The 21,533-nt window shown below is 43.6% G+C and overlaps 1 protein-coding gene across 7 annotated transcripts; it reads left to right on the top strand.

The window, feature by feature from the left end:
• Nucleotides 1-3: 3 nt before the first annotated feature.
• On the top strand, nucleotides 4-21,490 carry KNOP1 (lysine rich nucleolar protein 1). 7 transcript variants are annotated; one of them, XM_054993558.1, is made up of 8 exons: nucleotides 4-113; nucleotides 589-627; nucleotides 2,883-2,960; nucleotides 4,160-5,423; nucleotides 9,860-9,928; nucleotides 11,173-11,250; nucleotides 12,589-12,907; nucleotides 21,448-21,490. In XM_054993558.1, the coding sequence occupies exons 4-7, from the start codon at nucleotides 4,161-4,163 to the stop codon at nucleotides 12,898-12,900; spliced, it is 1,722 nt and encodes a 573-aa protein (XP_054849533.1). In that variant the 5' UTR covers nucleotides 4-113; nucleotides 589-627; nucleotides 2,883-2,960; nucleotide 4,160; the 3' UTR covers nucleotides 12,901-12,907; nucleotides 21,448-21,490. The 7 variants fall into 7 exon arrangements, with proteins under 7 accessions (XP_054849533.1, XP_054849531.1, XP_054849530.1 ...); XM_054993556.1 differs by lacking the exon at nucleotides 21,448-21,490 and having other exon boundaries at nucleotides 4-107; nucleotides 12,589-13,328; XM_054993555.1 differs by lacking the exon at nucleotides 21,448-21,490 and having other exon boundaries at nucleotides 12,589-13,328.
• Nucleotides 21,491-21,533: the final 43 nt, after the last annotated feature.

Below are 21,533 nucleotides of genomic sequence, written 5' to 3'. Positions count from 1 at the left end.
AGGCTTTATTTCTTCATTGTCCGGTCCCTTTTCGCCCTTGCTGTCCGGGTGCGCCTCGCCGGTAGGAGCCGTGAGGAGGGAAGCGGGCCGTCAAGTCGTCGCTTCAGGTGGGGGTGAGTGAATGAAAAAGGGTGAGGAAGCCGGCTTGGAAGCACGAAGGGACGGCGGGAGTACGGAGGGGTGGGTGGGGAGAACTCGAACTCTGGGCTAGGGAAGCCTCGATCTCGGCATGGGGTGTTGCTGGTGCAAGAGGAGGTCGCGTGCACCGGCGGCTTTCATTTTTACTTCACGTCGTCCAGAACTGGCCTGAAAATGGGTGTGTGAGAGAGTGTGAGGTGAACATCTGCACGATTAACAGAATTGGGGACCTACCAACTATCGGCCAGGCATTTATATCAAATGCATGCATTCAAATATAAGTGTGTATGTAAATATAATTTAAATTTAAAATAAATATGCATGTATATACAGTGTATACATTGTGTTTCCGTATAGGTAAATATGTGTCTGAATCAATCTGTGTGTAAATATATTTGTTAATGTAAATATATATAATATGAATAGATACATATTTTTTTGTTTTTATAGTCTGCTTCGCTCACTGAGACTCAAAGCGGATGACACAGAGTAAGTGTGAGAACATCATGGGATATCCAGTGGACAATGGCTGATGTTTATGTGTATACATATATACACATGTCATGTGTACTTAGGTATAGGTAAAAATCCATGAATGTGTGTGTGTTTATACACGCACGCTGCTCTGTAGCAGTTTTTTAAAGGCACAGTTTAAACAACCGCTCCAAATATATCACAGCACTGTCATTTGAAGTTGTGATCCTCTTTGAAAAAAGATGCAAGGGATGGTGAAGGAATGAGAGTTTTACAGAAGAGCCTTGGGATGGGATGCTTGGCTCTTTTGTTTTCTGAGCAGGAGCAAACAGGGATGCAAGAAGAGCCTGTTGGATCAGGCCAAAGATCTCTTCGTTCAACATCCTATTTCCTCTACTGGGTATTCTGAAGCTTCCTCTTCTGTCTGTCCACCGGTAACTGATCTTCAGAGGTATACTACCTCTGAAAGTGGAAGTTAAATTTGGTTATCGTGGTTAATAGCTGTTCGTATACTTGTCTTCCATGAGTAATCCCCTTTTAAATATAACCCACCCACCCCCACCGAAGCAGCAGCACCTCCCGTCTTTCCTCCAAGGTGCTGAGAGGTGGGTAGTATTGATAGTTCTACCCAGGGCTCATTTTGAGGGGGAACGCGCTGGAACGCAGTTCCGGTAGTTCTCCAAAGAGGTCACAGGGCAGGTGTCCCTGCCCACCTGATTTTTGGCCATTCTGGGCTCATTTTGGCTTGGATTGGGCCCCAAATGGCCAGGATTGGACCTAAAACGGCCAGGATTGGTCCCAAAACGGCCAGGATCGGGCCTTTTACAGGTGGTGGATCACTCTCCCGTTCAGCAGCAGCCCAATTCTGACCATTTTGGGCCCCTTTTCAGCCCTTTTTTGCCATTTTGGGACCAATTTCGGCCCTGAATGGCCAGGATTGCATCCAAAACAGCCAGGATAGGTGAGGTCAGGGGGTGTAGAGTATGCAAATCAGTTATGCTAATGACACACTTCCAGTGATGGCAAGGGGTGTGTCATTTGCTAATAAGTTATGCTAATGAGTTCCTGCAGCTCTTTTTCTACAAAATGACCCCTGGTTCTACCCTCCCACATCATATTCTCAAGATGATCCTGTGAAGTAGGTTAGACTAAGAGTGAGTGCGATATTGGCTGTCCCAAGGTCATTCAGGAAGATGGAGCTCACATCTGAAAACAAACGAGAGAGTCACAGAAAAAGAAATAAACAAAGAGCACCAGGAGCCGTGACCAACTAACTATGAAGAAATTTATCCACAATAAAGTATACTGAAAAAAGTCTTATTAGAATTAATTTTGTAGTCACATGGTATATAATATATAACCATGAATCTCAAAGAGACAAGCTATGCCAATAACAACGTTTTTGCAGAGGCAGTCAAAAACAATAAATCAATAAAGAATGGCAACTCAAGGTCATAAACTGTATATCATTCCCAATGTACTTATACAGATAAAATAAAGTGCTGTGTGCATATCAGACAAAAATGAGTCATTCTTACGTTATATGACACACCAAAAAACAGTTAAGTGACCAATGCCTATTCCTTTAAAGTAACATAGATATATATACAAAAATGCTTCATCTATTAACATACAATCATACAAAACACATGTATGCCAACAATGTTATTTCATATAATAGAATTCCAAGGACCCAATGGGGATACTTCTTCATAACTACTATGGGTGGGCTAGCTTTCATGTCCCATTTCAGGCATTCTTGACAAGATTTTATTCTATTATATGAACTAACATTGTAGGCATACCTATGTTTTGTATGATTGTATGTTAGTAGATGTGGCATTTTTGTATATATATTTATGAGGCACTGTCACTTTAAATGAATAGGCACTGGTCACTTTAACTGTTTTTTGGCGTGTCATATAACGTAAGAATGACTTCATTTTTGTCTGATATGCACACAGCACTTTATTGTATCTGTATACGCTGGGGAATAATACACAGTTTGTGACCTTACCATTCTTTATTGATTTATTTTTGAATTCCTCTTTGAGATTCATGGTTATATATTATATACTATGTGACTTGAAAATTAATTCTAATAAGACTTTTCCAGTATACTTTATTGTAGATAAATTTCTTAGTTGGTCACGGTGCCTGGTGCTCTTTGCTTGGAGCTCACATTTAAGCTACAGAAATGGGAAGAGAAACCTTAATCATAGACCCCATCCAGCTGTGCTAGATACAAATGCAAAGTTTTCTGATTTTAGGCTGCCGGTGGGAAGTGGGTTGACTGGAACTTCCCTGATTCTCAGAGGAAGGGACGCTGTTGATGTCATAAGATAGAGGTATTTTTATTTTCATATGTTTATTTAAATCACACTAAGGCTCAGCTCAAATGTGTAAATACACTATATGGTCATGAGAGAGACATTTTGATTCTGTTGCTTTGCAAAGATGCAATTACTGCTGTTAGCCACAGAGCATTAACTATAAATGAGGTTGTTAAAATTATAACTGCCAGAAGTTGGCAGATGTTGCATTGTCTCGGGAAACTGTTTGAGAGAAGCAGAGGTTTTTCTCCTCCTTCAAACATCTGTACAGCTATGGTAGAGCATCTAAACCCAAATTTATCCTTTCTTAGGGTTTAGGGTAGATGTGTCTTAAATGAGAAACCTTAAATTTGTGTTTGTGTCCTCAACCTATTCTCATTTTTTAATACTGCCAAGGTCTCTTCTGATCAGGCCTGCCTTTGCCTGATCAAGTTTGTATTCTGCCTATTGCATGCTGGGAACTGTTCAGACTTAATCTGGAAAAACTCCCTGACCAAAGCAGAAAGCAAGGACAAAAGCCAACTTGGCTGTTGAATCCTACAAAAGAAGGAAAAATTAAGGAGCAGTAATCCAACCCTGCAACTCATGCCTTCGTTGGGTGGACTCCCAAAGGAGACTGTAGTTTCTCATCATTCATTGCCCTCTACTGGGGGTGGGGTGCACAAGACCATTAAGTCCAGAACCTAAAATTAAACTAGCTTTGGAAGGGGCCATTTTATAAAAGGCTGAAGGAAGGAGTGGCCAAGAAGATTGGGGAGACTGGAGTTCAGCCATGTTCACCAGGTAGCTTGTTGTAGTTTGTTCCACTATTCTCCCTTACCTTCCTCGCAGGGTTTGTTGGATAGATAAAATGGAGGAAAGAACCATGTATGTCACCCTGGGTTTCTAAGAGGAAGGTCGGGATAAAAATCTGTGAGTAGGTAGATGAATCTCCAGAGTTGTTCTTAAAGTGAATTTGGAGACAAGGATGAGGAAAGAATGGGGGAGTTTTGCCAGTCCTCTTCCCATTTTATTTATTTATTTATATTCTATTTATATTCCGTCCTCCCCACACCAGCAGGCTCAGGGCTTCTCGAGGCTCGAAAGAGGCATTCACAATAGATGTGTGTGGCAACTAACACACGCAGGGTATCATTTGTGCCTTCAATGATTTTTGTGGAAGGCATCTTCACCAGATTCTTCCTTAAACTATTGTGTTATCTGTTGCTTTTCAGAATGGTCATAAAAGATGCTAAGAAGTACAATGCTGAGGGAGCTGTGCAGAAAAAGAATAAAATAAAAAGGGCTACCAGCAATGAGCCTGTTGTTATAATAGATGATGATGCTCTACCCACAAAGACCAAGGGGAAAAAAAAGAAACGCTCAGTAGAAGAGAACAATTCATATCTGAAGAAGAAGAAGAAGAAGAAACTGGACTGTAAATTAAATAATGCAGCATGCATAGACTTTCCCATTATTATGCAAAGCAATTCAGATTCAGAATCAATAAAAGAAACAGAAAAACAACCTAAGGTGTTAAAGAAAAAGAGGAAAAGAAGACTTTACTGTGAGCAAGAGAGCATTCCAAGCCAAGGCCAATCAACAGAAAGTCAGGAAGTCTGTGTCCTTGCTGGTAAAAAACGCAAAAGGCATGTCCCTGACACCTGTGGAGGTGACAGTGAATATAATACAAAGAGGAAGAAGAAGAAGAAACACAAGCTTGCTTGTTCCTTGATTCTGTCACAAGCTGAAGATGATTATTCTGAGACAGACTTGTCTGCCACGGTAAAAACCATTTCTCATGAAATGAGGCTCTCAGATAGAAAACGGACTCTTGTCCAGAATGCTGTAAGCAAGGGGCAAAGCAGAATTATTTGCTCTATAATATCTGTGGACCATCGAGGAACCAGCAGTAGGATTTTGAAGAAAGGTACTGCAGACCCAATCTGTGAGCTACAAGAAGAAAATTATTGTAAGCAAGATCAGAAGGACATAGCCCGTATGTTGAAAAAGAGAAGAGAAGTAGCAGAGCCAAAGAAGAAAAAGTCAAAGAAGAAGTTGAAGAAGGAGGAAGTTGATTTCCTTTTGACATCTGTAGGTAACCAGGAAAACCATCCTGTTTCTACACATACTCTTTGGAAGACCAAATCAGAAGAAAAACAGGAGAAAACTAATCAGATCCAGAACTCTAAAGAAGACAGAAAAGGCCTCAAGAAGAAAAAAATCTATGCCAAAGTTGCAAATAATTGCTCAGATCTTCTGGAGGGCAACAAAGATGTGTTTGACTGGGAGGAGAAAGCAGCAATAAAAAGAGCTAAAAAGAAAACCAAAAAATCAAAGAAGGAGAGAGATCAAGCAGCACGTTTAGAGAACTGCAGCTTCCAAGAGAACAGTGGTAAGCAGCATAACACCAAGAGGAAGGCAGAGAAGAGCAAAGGGTCCAAGGAACATGAGGAAGAGCCCATTTCGAAGCAAGCAAAAATCAAGAAAGAAGCAAAGGTAAAATTCTACTAGAGAAAGTGTTCTAAACCCTCGCGTATGACAGAATAGGTTGAAATACTTAAATCAATGGACTGAATTAGATTAATTGATTACAGTCTTTTTGATTGTCATAAAATTCAAATGTCTATTAGAAGTAGACACTAATTGGCATTGCTTATCAGCTGTTATTTATGCATTAGCCATAATGGCCATGGTCCCAATTAATGAACACCATGTCAGGCCACGTGGATAAGCAGATCAGGTTATGTGTTATTTTATTACCACCCTGTTAGGTGGTGTGTCCCTCTAGAACGGTACCTTGGCAGGTAAGGCATGCGCTGTACAAAGCATGACTTGTGTGGTACTTGTAGTCCAGTACCGTAAGCGCTGCCTTTTCCTTGCCTTGCATTTCTCTTGACTCAGTGGGGCCTGAATTTGGGCTGTTGCACTTTCGAGGCATGCCCTTATCTTCTGAGCTACAGCCTGAAGTAAATGTTGAACTTCTTGAAGTTCAGCAGTGGTAGAACCATTTTTGGGTGTAGGTAGGATCCAGTAGCAGGAATGGATTGATCCCAAGAACCGCATCCTAAACAGAGCTCATGTAAAGGGACTTTGATACCTCCCTCTCCCTGTGTCAACCTCTTGTGGGTTAGTGGTCCCTTGGGAATACTGTGGGCAGGGGGATGTGCAGGGGGAGGAGGAAAATCAACAATCCCTTGTAGAAGTGGAACAAAAAAACGGACCCAACCCAGTGTCTCCGTCCCTGAGTTGTCTGCCAGTAAACAAAGCACATGGTGCTTGCAAGAGAGTCTGCATGTATCCATTATTCGTTACAGGATTTTTCCAGTCAGGCCTTTGGGGTTGTTGTAATATTTTTTTTAATTAGGTGTTTTTCCTTTTGACCTTTCAAAAGAGAGGGTGGTTTTATTGCAGGGATAAATTTTCTAATTAAATCGGCATTGCCTGCTGGCCATCCTTTAGGTTTTGGCAGCCACTCATGTGTATCCGGAGGTGAATTCCAGCTTGATAGTGGCAGTCAATCACACTACTCATTTGAAGAAGTAAACAAAAGGCAGGGGAGTTTGAAGCTCCTGCCGAGATGGGAGCAAGGGAAGGGAAGTCCAGCTTTGCCTGTCATATTTCTCAGCTAAAAATTTTATTTTATTTATTTATATACTACCTTTAACATATTGTTTCCAAGGCAGCTTGTAGCAAATGCAAACTAACACTGTCAACAGTAAAATCTCATGAGGAAAACTCATCCTGGGAACTGTGCAGTGGAAAAAGAGTGAAAGGTCCAGCCCCCTAGCCAAAGGCATATGTTGCCTCCCACACTCTCCAGTTTAAGGAAGTCACTGATAACGCATGACAGAAAGCCATGAAATAGAAGACTCACATTTGGCAGGGGGAGGAGTGGTGACATTGGGATTCTCTCACCTCTAGCAATTTGCTACTTGCTATCTATTAAGGCTAGTTCACACCTGAATCTTCATCTCTTGGTGACGTATACCCTGCAAAGGTGATCTAGCGTACACTGTCTAGTTTCTGTGCTGGCATGACGTGCGTTCTTCAGTATCTTCCCCACAGAGCAAAACTGAGCCACTGTTCTTTGGGCAGCTTTGAAAATAGGAGCCATGGAACGATCAGCTTCCAACGCTGGAAGGTGTTTTGTCAAGCCACCAGAAGTCAAATAAAACTGGTTCTCTTTGGATTTTGAAGCCTCGTTTTCAAGCTTCTGCCTGCCAATGAAACTGCTGTCATTGCAGTTTCAACAGTGGGGCTTTAAGAAAGCCACAAAAACTGGCAGAGAAAGGTCTTGTGAAGCTTTGTAAGAATGTCTGACCTCCAAAGGGAGTTCTGATTCCCTTGTTAATGATCCTGAAATGAAGACCAAGTTAAACCTGTAATGATGGTTGTTGGGGGTTTTCCGGGCTGTATTGCCGTGGTCTTGGCATTGTAGTTCCTGACGTTTCGCCAGCAGCTGTGGCTGGCATCTTCAGAGGTGTAGCACCAAAAGACAGAGATCTCTCAGTGTCACAGTGTGGAAAAGATGTAGGTCATTTGTATCTACTCAGGAGGGGTGGGGTTGAGCTGAGTCATTCTGTAAGAGTTTCCCAGGGTGTGGAATGCTAATGGCGGGAGGCTTCACTGTATCCTGAGGAGGTTCTTTTGCATATGGATTGGATACAGTGAAGCCTCCCGCCATTAGCATTCCACACCCTGGGAAACTCTTACAGAATGACTCAGCTCAACCCCACCCCTCCTGAGTAGATACAAATGACCTACATCTTTTCCACACTGTGACACTGAGAGATCTCTGTCTTTTGGTGCTACACCTCTGAAGATGCCAGCCACAGCTGCTGGCGAAACGTCAGGAACTACAATGCCAAGACCACGGCAATACAGCCCGGAAAACCCCCAACAACCATCGTTCTCCGGCCGTGAAAGCCTTCGACAATACATTAAACCTGTAATGCCTTACAAAAACTGGAGTCCCCAAAGCAATAGGTACCATAGAATTCCAATTTCCAGAGCGATATTGTGTGTATGAATGAAAGAAGAGGAAGAGACACCACAGGTCAGCCTTCAGCAACAGCTGTGCATTAAATAGACTAGAACATGTATCAATTTCTGTTGTAACTTGTGAATTCGGTTAGAAAAACAATGGGCAGAGTATCCTAAACCCTTTTGAGCATGTGGGCATCTTCGGGATTTTGAGAGGGGGTGGTGAGCGCTGTGCCAATATGGCTGCTATAGGAGGCAGAGCCAAAACAATACCTCCCTCATCACTCGGCAAAAGAACTGAAGAAGGGGAATAAAAAGAAATACAGGAAAGTCCAAAAGACCGAGGAAGACAGCAATGGGGAACAAAAAGAAACAAAGGAATGCACAAGGGAGATAGAGAAGGAAGAAATTTAAAAAATGAAGGAAAGCCATTAGGAGTGGGAAAAGAAGAGGAAACAAGAAGGAAAGCCTGAAGGGGGAATGGAACCACACACTGGCTAAGGAAATCCCGGGTGCTTACCAGTCCAGAGGCTGTGGCTGCTGTTGCTGCTGTGGAAACCCCTTTCATTGGAATGAGGGCAGCCAGTACCAAGCCCTGCCATACAATCCCCGTCCTACACTTTCTAAAGCGTTTGATGTATGCCAGGGAAAGTAGTGGTGGGTGCATTAAGGTTTATAAAATTATGTAGAGTACAGGGAAAATGGACTTGGGAGTACCCGACAAAACTGATGCAGTGTGGGCAAAAAAAGTCCATTGCATCATGAATAATTATTTTATGAAACATACTTCCACTGGCTATTAGCCACGATCACTGAATGGAAGCTCGATCTTTGGAGGCTGTTGCTGAAGGAGGCTTTAGCCATGGCTGTTGTGGTTGTGGGACTTTTCAAGCATCTGGTCAGTCACTGTATAGTGGACTAGATGAACCTTTTTGGTCTGATCCAGTGGGCTATTCTTTATGCTCCTGTCTGTGGGAAGCATTGTATACTTGGATGTTGATCTCTAAACACCCATGCATACATGTCTAGGTGCCTTACTGGGCCCAGTTGGTCTACAAAGATGGTATTTTTTATCCAATCCAACAGGAGAGTTCTTCATTCACAGACCCTTTTCCATGCTTCTTACTTTCTCATCTGCCTCTCTGCACAGTATAAATCTTTGCTCCATTCCTGACACTTTAGCAGTCTGACTTCAACAATTTTTTGGTACATTTGAAAGAAACCCACATCAACAGTGTTGGTTGGAGATAGTTGTTTAAGAGTTGCCTTGAACTACTTTGTCACATGTGTGACAAGGAACAAATGGAGCAAAGCCCATGGCTCTTTCCCGGCACCCATGTGCTGCAAATCACCGCCTTGTCTCTGCCTCCTTTCCTTATTTCATGCTTGAGTTGGTCCTTCAAGCTTACTCCATACATCTTTTCCCCCCTGGCAACCTTCTTCCTTCTGTTTCACTTGCGCCCAGCTGCCTGGCAACGGCTTCCATGACTTATACAGCATCCCTTGCCTTCCCCCATTGTTCTTGTTGTGTGCTGGTTACTCCCTCTCTCCTCCCAGTGGTTCAGCATAACAGGGGACTTCATGGATGTTTCTTAATCTTGCTCAGATCTGTGTCAATAATTGACACCTCTCTTCATTTATGCATTTGGGAGTTGGGTTTTATTTCTTGGCGTTTAGCTTTGAAACAGATCCCTCGTCGTCCATTTGTGTGGGCCCAGCTATTCCCTCATTTCTACAGTATTCATAATCCAGAAGAAGCACCAGAGCCTCTCAGAGTAAACCAAGTTCCATGCAGACCATGGCTAGTGGGTTAACTTTGCTTGTGTTCAGCTTTCAGTAATTAAATATGGATAACACTTTTATAATTTTTGCCTAACGTGAGAGGTTATGTTGGCTTATGAGTATGAAGATTTTCACAGCAATGCTCTAATCTTATACGTTTTTAACAGGAAAGGGAAGATGAAATACAAGTTGTGGCAATTAAGAAAGGAAACTGCGATGAAATACGCATAGACAAGGTACAATCTCCGTGTTCTTTAAAGCTTTGGGAAAATTACTACAGTAGCACCCCTTGGGGCTGGTTCAGGAATCCCAGTGTTCACAACTCTGTATTTTTGTCTGGTTTCAAATAAAAATGCTCATTGATCCAAAGTGTATTTCATTGCCCTTCTATTAGGTAAGTAATTTTAGAGCACCTGTGTTACCGGCCGTGCTCCCTAAGCCAAGAAAAAGACAGCTTTCCAACCTGCAGGACATTTTTTTGTCTACATCACAGAACTGAATACTGCTTCCCCATGGAAACCTTGTTTCTAGATAAAGGGATAAATGTACATTTTCCTTTTTACTTAGTGTACTATTACTGTGGGGTCTGACCAGTGAGGATCCCTTATTCTCTGTCCTATTGTTTGTATTTATTTATCCATTTTCTTCTTTCCCTTTTATTGTATGCCAATAAAGGTAATTGAATTGATTGATTTAAAGGGATAATAAGCCTACATGCTTTGAAGTGGGTGAGCACATAAAGCTGCCCTATAGCTAGTCAGACCTTGTCTATTCTGATAAGCACCAGCATTCCAGGATCTCGTGTAATTTCCCAGTGCTTTCCTCCTGTGATCCTTTAAACTAGATCTGCAGAGGAGTGAACCTGGGATCTTTTGCCTGGAAAGTGGACTATGTATAAGCCCTCTTTTTATTATGCAGATATAAGCTCCTTGGTCTGCCTAGCTCAATATAGTCAGTTCTGACTGGCAGCAGCTGTCAAAGGTCTCCCAATACTTTGCACCCAAGATCCTTGAACTGGAACTGTTGGGAATTGAATTGGGAAACTTCTGCATGCAAAATAAATGGTGGGCCAAGCCCCAGCCCCTCCCACTAGAATGCTCAAGAAACTTCCTCAAAGCATCTAACCAAGTTCTCCTAGTTGAAAATTAGGGGGAATGGGGTTCTGGTTGTCAGGTTTTCAAAGGTAGGTCCAGAAATGTTTTAATACGCTTCTTGAATGTGTGGGCTTTTAAAAATCCCTTTTGTAGTTTTCTGCTGCTTTGCAGGCTGTTTTGTGTTTTAATGCTGCTCTCTGCACTTCAGTGCTGTAGTTTTATTGGTGTTCTTTGATGCTTTTTGTAATTAAAAAAACCCTCCAGAGCCTGCTGCTACAAGGTGGTATACAGCAGTATTTTGATGGATCAAATCATAAACTGCCTCCTCCTTATCCAATTACCAATTTACATGGGGAAGAAAAATAAGAGCTTTATGTCTGTTCTAGTCAAGACGGCAGGCTCTCCAAGAAGAAATTGATCGGGAATCCGGTAAAACAAAGGCCGTCAAGGAAGAGGACGAATTGGTGAGTTCCGATGCTTATAGCATGTGGCTCTCTGCTGTCACTGTTTTGCTATGCTGGTCATGTCTGTTGCCTGGCAAGCCAGCCTCTCCCCTGATTGGAAACTGGAGGTCATTCTACAGAACAAATTAGTCCAGTCTCTAGAGATGCTGAAAGAAGCCCGGTGAACTCTAAAGGCAGTGAGATGTAATTCTCATCATAAATCCTGAAAAGTAGCATTCCCCTCCCCCGCCCCCATTCCCTTAGGGAATTAGCTGTGATGTGATTGCTGCAAAAAACATGTTCTATTTACTGCAGAATATAAATAACGATAGCCCTCAGACATTACTGCCACCGGGTCTCTAATTAGCATGACCCCTCCCTCCCCCGCCCCCATGAAATTGAGATGAAGAAAATGAGGGTGCTTGCAATTCCCTCCCTGGATTCAGCTAGCCACAAATTTGAATGCTACTAACTGACAGAAGGGGGAGAGCAATTGCATCTTAGAGGATCATGCCCTGACAAATGAACCCTGGCAGAGGGAATAATGGAGCTATCAAGGTCTTAACGGAAATGGGGCGGGGGGACCACGACGACGAATCTTTAAATTGCCTGCCAGCCCATTCATTTGTGTTAGTCTCTATACTTCTGTGATATGGCATTTGTGGGCATTGATTGGCACGTGCAGCTCTACATGTCAAAGCGGTTGGCTGTCTCCAAGGGCCCCTGGCCACATGACAGATTTCCAGCTTCTATCTCAGTTGCTGTAGAGATGCTGTCCTGTGTGTGCATGCATTTCCGTTTGGTCATGTTTATTCGTAGTGGCAACTCTCCATTGTGCCAGCTTCCCCTTGTATGCACACAAAATAATAATGCTTACATTTTCTACAGCAGAGCAAGGAGAAGTGTGGGAAAAGCAAAGGGAAGCATAGAAGCATGGGAAAGGGAGCTGTGGTGAGGGAGGATGAGATTTCCAGCCCCCCATGAATCTTTACTGGCATTTATATAGCTGTTAATTCTTATAATGAAAACAAGCTTATGGCTTGTTTATGGGACAAGCTTTTGGCTGGAGTGATTGGCACCATGGGCCCCTAATGACTGGGGGCCCATGTGTGTTGTATGCGTATGCAGGCGGTGTGTACATCAATGAATGCACATAAACATGCTCACCAGGTGTCCCACAATACACAGGCGTACTATCCGCATGCTTGCCTGTTGTACTGGCAATTCTTTCTCCAGCTAGGATCTGATAAGTCTGTTGGTGTCTAATACAACGTGCTCATATCCTCTTAATAAGAAATCATTCAGGGTTTAAGGACTACAACTGAATAGCATCCACCTTTTGTCTTTTTATCTCTTAAGGATCACCATTTTGGTCAGTGGAGCACGGCAACCTTTGACAGTACAGAGCGAAAAACAAAGTTTCTCAGACTGTTGGGTGGTTTTAAGAAAGGTCCAGCGTTGACCCAGGAGCTGCCAACAAATGTGATGAAACATAACATGGCTCTGGCCAGGCATGGAGAGGAGAAACTGCAGCGGTCCCTGCAGGCTCAGTTTGAGAAAGCATCGGATTGGAAGCAACAGCGAGGCGCCGGCCTCGGGTTCCAGTCAGCTCCTCAGAAACACACATACATAGATAAATATGCTTCGAAATCTATAAAATTAAAGGACTAAACTATGGGTAAGAGACTGGTTTTATATGCAGTGGTTTATTTTTTGTGACGGGGAAGATTAACATTTGTTAAAGTGAGTAACAAACTTCACCTGACTTCAGGTTAATACATTCAACATGTCAATGAATGAAAACTTCTACCTCTCTGCTCCCATATCGTTCATGGTCAGGGAACAAGCATCTTCCTCCAAAGACTTTGCTACCTTTTGAAAGCTCAGATTCATCCCACTGCATTTTGAAAACTGGCTGTTTGGGTCTGAACTATGGGGTCATTTCATGTTTTTCCAGGGGGAGGGGAATGAAATTCTTTTGATTTTTCAGGGCTTTTGTACTGGGGTCTGAACAACTTCATAGCCTCAACAGTAGTCTAAGCTCATTATTTAAATGTGTTATTGTTTAACTTTATTAAAATAATATTCTTTTTATTTGATTTATGAGCATTATTCCAATCAAATTCATTATGATCAGGCTTTGAGGAGGGTATTGCTATTTCAGCCTTCTTTACAGCAGATACGGCTAATTGTTGGGTGGTAACAAAGACAGTGATCCATTTGTACCCATGTCTGCTGCAATGACTTCTTTAAAAGGCCAGATTCTATTCTCGCTAGCATCAATGGCAAACTCTCCCTTTATCACCAAGACCTGGAAGTATAGCTCTCTGCTTGCTGAGGCAGCAGAAGGCCAGAGACCTATTCAGAACTTGGAGCACGGAACAAAGGTGATGAAGAAATTAAGCTTTAACTTTTATCTTTGCGTGGTGTCCTGCCGGGCCAATTCCTGACATACTTAAGCACTTTAAGCCCCATTGTGTTCAGTAGGACAGTTGACCATTATCAGTTCCCCATTGAAATTAATTGGACTTAAGGACACCAGACAGCTATGGTTATCAACCAGTGGACAGAAGAATAACATTAGGATTGCAATTCTATTGCATGCTTTGTCTGGAGGTATCATTGAACTATGCATGTTTATGCAGCGGGACTTACCACTGCATAAATATGCATCGCAGTAGGCTGTAAACATTAAGTTGTAAAAGTACTGATCTGTAAAAGTGCTAAGTTATAAGGCTCTCTATGATGTCGTCTTCATGAAGAAACCTACATAAAGCGCTTCTGGTATACAATGAACATTCACTTAGACTGTAGGTTTAATTAGGAACGCCAAGAGTTCCCTGGCTTCCGAAGTTCCTTTTGTGCGTGGGTTTAAATGTTTTCTTTATGGATATGCAATTTAGGATCAAGGAGGCCAAATTCACTGAAGATGCATTTCTAATTTGCTGCAGTCTCAAAAGGACAAGTCCAAACATCTCCTAACAGACAAGACCGACTCAAGAAATATTGTTGTCCCAGGCACATAGCACTTGTGTAGAAATATTGTTGTCCCAGGCACATAGCACTTTTGTAGTAATGACTATGTCCCTCGACTTCTTCCATGAAACTCACAAGAAGGACTCAAGCCCCATTGTTGATGCCATTGCCAATGAAACTTACATTGGTTGCTGGTGGCACTGTGTAGGTCTGGGAAGCAACAATGGGGTACTTCCTCCCATCTTGTGCTACCACCGTCAAAGAGACCAAATCATGACAGCAGCTCTATGGCAACAGTGCCACAATTTCTGCTTTCAGCTTGAAAAAACATGCACCTTTCCCAGTTTCCCTGCCAGCACAAAGGTTCATCATCCATCTTCTGTCAAGTCCTACATTGGGGGCTGCACAGGCACAGGTCAGCCACAGAGATTTTTTTAGCTTCTAGAAGGATTCTAGGGCAACTCTCCCCTGGCACAGTTTCCTGCCGAAACGGTCATGTGCCGTGCTTCCCTCAGTTCTCCTTTTGCCGCTCTCAGGATAGCACATCTAGCGTTTTGGCTCCTAGTTTTCAATTTACCTCTTCTTCCATTCTGGTCCATTTTCTCCATTACGACGATAGAATTTTTCATGGCTCAAAGTACTTTAAGAAAGGTACTCATTGCTTAACCAGTGACTCAAAGCAATCAGCATGAGCTTTGTCTCCTTTGCCAAAGGGAGTCTCATAACATTTCTGCTTGCCAATAGTGCCAACTCTTCACTCCTAAGGCCCACAGTGATCAGGCTGTGAGGCTTAAGGCAGCCCTATGGGAAAAGGTGTCCGGCTCCGATAATCCAGCAGTAAAGTTATCTACCAGCGGGAGAACTCTAAGCGGCGTGCCTCCTGCTCTGATATCCCGGCAGTGAAGATAACTACCACGTAGAAGCAGATTAAGCGGCCAGGTTCTGTGTCCTCGGTTCCAATCTCTGAGCCAGTCCCAATTGCTGGTTCCGTTGCTATCTTGCTGGTTCCGTTGATATCTTCCAAGCCACCATCTAAAATGCAAAGGTGAAATGGAAGAATAAGATGCATGCTTTGGATCCAAACAAGCCTTCCTCAGTTTCAACGGAGCACCAAAAGGCATTGTAAGGCCCCCTCCACCACCTTTCCACGCTCAACACCGGCTAGAGGGGAGGAAGACGTTGTTCCGGTTCCACCCCAGATCCCTTCTCTGTCTGAGGTTCACGAGTTTCACTTAAGGACTGAAGAGGAAGTAGCATCCAAATTTGACCATGTGTCTGAAATGACCTCAAAGTCTGTTCCAGACAAAATAGTGGAGGGCTCCGCTTTTGCTGTGAGGTGATTGCTGTGAAGAGTTCTCTGTTCAAAGGTCTTTGTTGTCCTCTGAAACTGGACTCCATATTAATGTATTGGTGCTTTCTTCTTTTGCAGATGACGTGTGAAGCAAGATTGTTCAGGTGCACACAAGCAGGGTGGAACGGTGCCCGTGCATCTAAGTACCAAAGTAACAGTGATGTGGGAATGAGCTATCACCAACAAGGTGTTGTTGCATGCTATCCACATGCTGGAAACAACATCTCACAGGCAGATGTCCTCAGCAGGATGGTCCACAACCATCACAAATGGTCCACAGCAGACAAATACATCTGCCCAATTTTCCGCCTATGGGGAATGCCAGCAGTAGACTTCTTTGCCACAGCTGAGAACACCAAAGCACCAGCCTTTGGCTCCCTGGCTGGCAGCAACCCTCAGTCACTGGGACGCATTCCACATCCCATGGTCAGGAGCTTGCTTCTGTGCCTTCTGACCAAACTCACTCATATCTCAAGTTGTGGGCAGGATTAGATTGCAGGGCACCCACTGCATTTTAGTAACACAGTTTTGGCCACGCCAAGTGTGGTTCTCCCAACTATCTGCTATGACAAGGAATCCAAAAGTCCCTGACCTTCTGCACAGGGGTCCAGTGCTGCACCATGATGTCAATAGGTTCAAAGTGATAGCATGGCACATCAGCCCCCCCCCCCGATTGACCTTTTCTAAGGAGGTCACACAGGTCATTCTAAATAGGGGGGTATGTTTCGGGTTTCCAATTCAGGAAAAATACCTGCTGTGCAGCGGCACGAAGAGGGACATCAGCCGCTTGTTAGGAGTTTCCTTTATCCTTGTAGAGCAAATGGCCCCTTTTACGAGCTTCTAAAAGAATCTTCTCTTTTGTTCTATAGTCGCGAAAAGACACTAAGATATCTCTTGGAGAACGAGCTTTATTTGGGTTCATGGGGCCTAGCCTATAGGCTAGATCAATACTACGGGTGATTCCATCTTCAAGCTGTATAGCTGATGCCAGCCATGTGGAGATAAATATGGCAAGGTCTAAGTTCGCTTTCTCCTTCTCTGGGACGCCTCTAATCTTAAGGTTTTTAGCTTTAAGTTTCATTTCAAGTTCCATTACTTTGGCAGATAGCATGTCTTCTGCTATCTGAATTTGCCTCGTTTCCTCTTGTAGTGTAAGCCCACGTTCTAAGGCTGTCTCAGCAGTCTCTGTTACTGAAGAGAGAGATCCCTGGATGTCTGCAAGCTGCTTAGTAATAGGTTCCAAGCCAGCATTTATTTTTTCAACCAGAGTTGTAGTAATTGTTGAAATAATACTACTTCCAAGGGCTTTTAAAGAGTCTGTTAGATCTTGCTTGGTTAGGTAGCTATTGCTATGCTTTGTGTCGGCCATTTTAGGGCTCTTACCGGCCTGAGACTCCTCGCTGTTTTTCTGGTCTTCCGGAGCAAAAACGCTTTTTACAGAGGCTGATTGTGCTGGGGGTTTTTTTGCTCTGCTTGCTCCTGCTTTTCTCATCGCTTTCAGGTATTTTGAAGCCAGGTGAGCCGATTTAAGGCACGGGAAGGGCCTGGAGCCTCAGAAAGAAGCGTCCACCATGTTTCGTAGCAGTGCTCCGCCCCCCGTCAGGAGTTTCCTTGACAAACGGCTGAGTGCAGCCTGCCGGGGTGAAATGCCCTTCTCCCTGCCGCTGCACAGTGGCAGGGAGAGGAGCATCTCACTCCCAACTCAGCTGCTTGTCAGGGGTTTCCCTGACAAGCGGCTGAGTGCAGCCTGCCGGGGTTTAAATTTCTCCTCCCAGTCAATCCCTGACTCAGCCGCTTGTCAGGGGTTTCCCTGACAAGCGGCTGAGTGCAGCCTGCCGCTGCGCAGCAGCACAGAAAGGGGGCATTTAAACCCTGAGATCAGCTGTTTGGCGGAGAAATCCCCACCAAGCAGCTGTTGGCGGGGGTTTAAATACCCCTTTCCAGGGCCAGGTAAGTGGGGGAGGTGTTGACGGGGGGGGGCCTGGAAGTTTCTCTCCTCACTTTGGTATGCTCCGAATCTTTATGGAGTATACCAAAGCGATTTAAACACCCGAATCCGAAGTGGCTTGCCGCTTAGGGTTTCAGGTGTTTATGAAGCTTTTCCCCACTTTGGATAAACCGAAGCGGGATTTTTCTTCTGGTGCACACCCCTAATTCTCAATGCCCATAAATCCTTCATAAGAGCATCCAACAAATTGCATTTAGGGGAGCATTTTTCTGCATGGGTTCTGCACAAAAGATTGTCCCCTTTTTCTGGTCCCTTGCCTTGTTATTTTTGAGTATTTATTGGCTATTAAGGTCATTGGTCTTTTGTCCACATCTATTCAGACCAACTTAGTGGCCATTTTGGCTTTCCATGGTCTGGTTGACAGGAAGACTTTTCCCCTAAGCTCTTTTCAAGAGTTTCCTTAAGGGACTCCTTAATTTATATCTCCCTCGTCAACAATTGTACCTCACTGGGACTTGTCATTAGCATTATCCTGTTTGATGTTACCTACCTTTGGGCTCCTGCCCCTTGGACTTGTTGTCCTTCAAGACCTATTTCCTTGTTGCAATTACATCCGCCAGGCGTGTTGGAGAAGTTGCCGTCTTTAGGGCAGGTTCCCCTTTCACTCAATTCTTTCCCCAACGGATTTTTCTAAGACCTAGTGTTACCTTTTTACCTAATGTGGTTTCCTGATTCCATTTATCTCAGGTTATTTTCTTGTTTGTTTTCTTTCCTAACCCTACCGATAATGCTGAACGCGCCCTTCACAATTTGGATGTCCGTAGGGTGTTACTGTTACACTTAAAGAGAATGCAGTTTTCAACTAGACATCAGCTTTATTTGTCTGTTTTGCCTGTTCTCAGAAGGGGTTTAAGATGTCACCTCAGACTTTTGTCTTGTTAGATTATTTCTGTAATTAAACTGTGCTACCATCACACTGCAGTCTGATGTCCTTTTCCTTTGAGGGCCCATTCTATGAAACTTCAAGCATCCTCAGCTGCCTTCTCCAGAGATGTCTCGCTTTCTGACATTTGTGCAGCCACCACCTGGTTCTCTGTTTACTTAGAGACTCACTCCCACCTTGTAGGTGAGTAGCTTGCTATTTTCCCAATGTGGAACTGCACAGAAGATGGATGATGAAAACAGAGTTGCACTTGTTAACTGTTGTTCATCAACTTCTGTGCAGGCACACATTCCCTCCCTCCTGCCCCACAGTGAGCTCTCTTATTTAATCTATATGCTTATGAGGCTTAGGAGAACTGAGAGAAGTAGGTGCCTCTCCCTCATGGCACGTGACCATTTTGGCGGGAAAGCGTGCCAGAGGAAGGGCACCCTAGCAGCCTTCTAGAAGCTAGAAAAATCTCTCCGTGGCTGGCCTGCACCTGCACCATCCCCAATGTATGCCTGCGCAGAAGATTTCTATGAACAACAGTTACGGGTAAGTGCAACTCTGATTTGCAAAGTATAAAATCCTTCTAGATGTTCTGAAATCCGCCCCCCCCAGTAGCGTGGGCTCTGTTGTTTTCAAACACAAAGGAACTGTGGGTGGTTTTAGATTTACCATTTTCCCTGCAAGCTACTTGACTGTAGTTAACAAACATGCTCAACTCACCCCTTCCAGCTATTTCTCCACCCATTGAGATAAGGTGGGAGGCAGATGTTAAGCAAGCAGCTAGCAAGGAAGCACACCACCCCTTCCCTATTAAACCTGAAGCCAGTTTCTTTACACTGAAGGAAAAAAGCTGGGGGTGGGTGGGACTACCACGTAACATATTTTAGCCCTTATGTCATGGGGTAAAGTTACTTTCCTCCCTTTGAACACATGAAACTACCTTATACTGAATCAGACCATCAATCCCTCAAGGTCACTACTGTCCACTTTGACTGGCAGTAGCTCTCCCGGATTTCCAGTAGACATTTTTCACATCACTTAATACCAGATCCTTTCAACTGAAGATGCTGGGTATTAAACTGGGGACCTTCTGCGTGTTGAGCAGATGCTTTCCGACAGCCATGGCCCCTCCCTTGTTAGATCACGTGGAGAACTTTTTCTATTCAGTGGGCTTCAGAATCCAGACCTAGCAGCAACCCCATCGTCTAAAGAGGAAATAATCTGTTCCAAACTGCAGAACCACTTAGAGGGGAACTTAGAAGGGCTTACACGGAACATTTAACATGTTCCTGGTTTTGACCATATAATAGGGATGAGTCACAGAAGGTGTGTGCAAGATCAGCGCAGGAATGGTCATCCATGTACAGGTTGACATACATTGTTTCTACATGTTTTTGCCAACTCCAAATTAGTCAGCAGTACAACTATTCCACTTTGAAACCATGGCCAGATTTATGCCAGTTAACTGAAACAGTAGCACAGGGTGCTTGTGTGTTATATTACGTACTATAAAATCTGTGTCTTGCAAACAGGCTTTCTTATACTGGCTGTTTATTGGTCTGCTCTTTTGACAGAGTTTGACTCTTCAGCTGCAGATCCTTGTCATATATGGAAGGCTGCATGAACAATGGCTGTATGAGGGGGCCAGACTATACCTCCTCAATTCTATTACATCCTAGGTAGCAAAGGCCTTTACTGAAAGAAAATCTCTTTTGGCCCTAAAATAAAATTGACTATTGAACCACCAAGATAGAACTGCAGTTGAGTGGTCACTAACTGTAGGAGTACTTCTGTTTATTTAGTTAGTCCTTGTATACTCTGCCTTTCTCCCCAAGATGGACCCCAAGCAGCTTACTTTGTTCTCCTCTTCTTAGAACCTCCCTATGAGGTAAGGCTGAGTGTGTGTGACTGGCCTAAGGTCACCCAGCAAGCTTCCATGGCAGAGCGGGGATTCGACCCTGACCCTAGTCTAACACTCGGCCATTATACAACTATGCCCTTAACGCCATCTTGAAGAATCATAACCCTTGTTCTGCATAAAACAGTCTTTCCACATAATATTAACAGAGAGTATACTGCACTATCAAGCCACGGAAAAGTGCAAAAGAGGCAATCTATTCATATAATTGCAGCGATGTTTCTTCCTCTTTCCAATTTGTGGCCTCAGGTGGCTTTAGTGTCTGGTGTTGGGCCATCCCCAAGCAGAGTTCTATGCAGGATAGCTTCTTAAGAGTCTGCACTCCAGCAATGTCTTTTTGTATAGGATATGTATATGCAACGCCCCATCCATAGTAACTGAAACCCAGCACCTCCTTTGTTTTGCTTCTATGAGTTCTCTCTTTTTGGAATCGTGACTCATTTTCAGCACCCTTCTTCCCTCAGTCCTACCCTCATCTCCTGTGCTCCCTTCCCCACTACTTCCTTTGTTGTCACATCCAAGTGGTCTCTGTTTCATACACACCTCCTGTGCTTCTGGAGCCCTTCTGTGACATCACAACAGTCCCACCATTGGCTAGAGAGGACTTGCATCTTCATTTCTCAGTTTGGTCATGCCAAATAGGGAACTTTTTTTTTTGGTTAAAAAAAAATCTGATAATAGCAACTGCCCTAGCAGTGGATTCAGCCCTATCCCAGACAGACAAGGTGCTGGTTTGAAGGAAAAGCATGATGTACATGAAAAGAAGTTTAGAAAGTCTACAGTATTTGCTGAGCAAAGGTTTGGAACAAAGACTACATATTGTGTTTCAATGCAACAGCAACAACTTGCCCCCTTGTTCAACACTTTTTAAAAATATTCTTTAAAAAAAGGTTTTAAATAAATAAATACCAATTCCAAAGTGGCATTCAGACATATCTGTACTTTGTTACTACACAATAGTTAAAACCCAGTTGTGGCATAGTTTGACAGAGACACATGATGTTGGCCAAAACTATTGGTGTGCCAGTGATGCTACTTCAAGGAAATCTCCCACGTGGCTATTCCTACTGTCATAGAATTCTGTTCTTCTACAGGCCCACCAAATCCCAACTATTTTCTGAAAACATAAGCCTGGCGTATCCAGCTTGATGTCCAGGGGATGGAGGTAAGGACGTTGCAA

The sequence above is a fragment of the Eublepharis macularius genome, chromosome 12, assembly GCF_028583425.1.
Source record: "Eublepharis macularius isolate TG4126 chromosome 12, MPM_Emac_v1.0, whole genome shotgun sequence".
NCBI classification, from domain to species: Eukaryota; Metazoa; Chordata; class Lepidosauria; order Squamata; family Eublepharidae; genus Eublepharis; species Eublepharis macularius.
This window is presented reverse-complemented; position numbering and strand designations above follow the sequence as displayed.

Bases quoted from the DNA above. Each gene is read 5' to 3' on its own strand.
- KNOP1 (XM_054993558.1), top strand. From the start codon at position 4,161: ATGGTCATAAAAGATGCTAAGAAGTACAATGCTGAGGGAGCTGTGCAG. The intron at 9,929-11,172 runs GTACAATCTCCG...TGTCTGTTCTAG, and splicing joins ATGAAATACGCATAGACAAG to TCAAGACGGCAGGCTCTCCA. The intron at 11,251-12,588 runs GTGAGTTCCGAT...TTATCTCTTAAG, and splicing joins TCAAGGAAGAGGACGAATTG to GATCACCATTTTGGTCAGTG.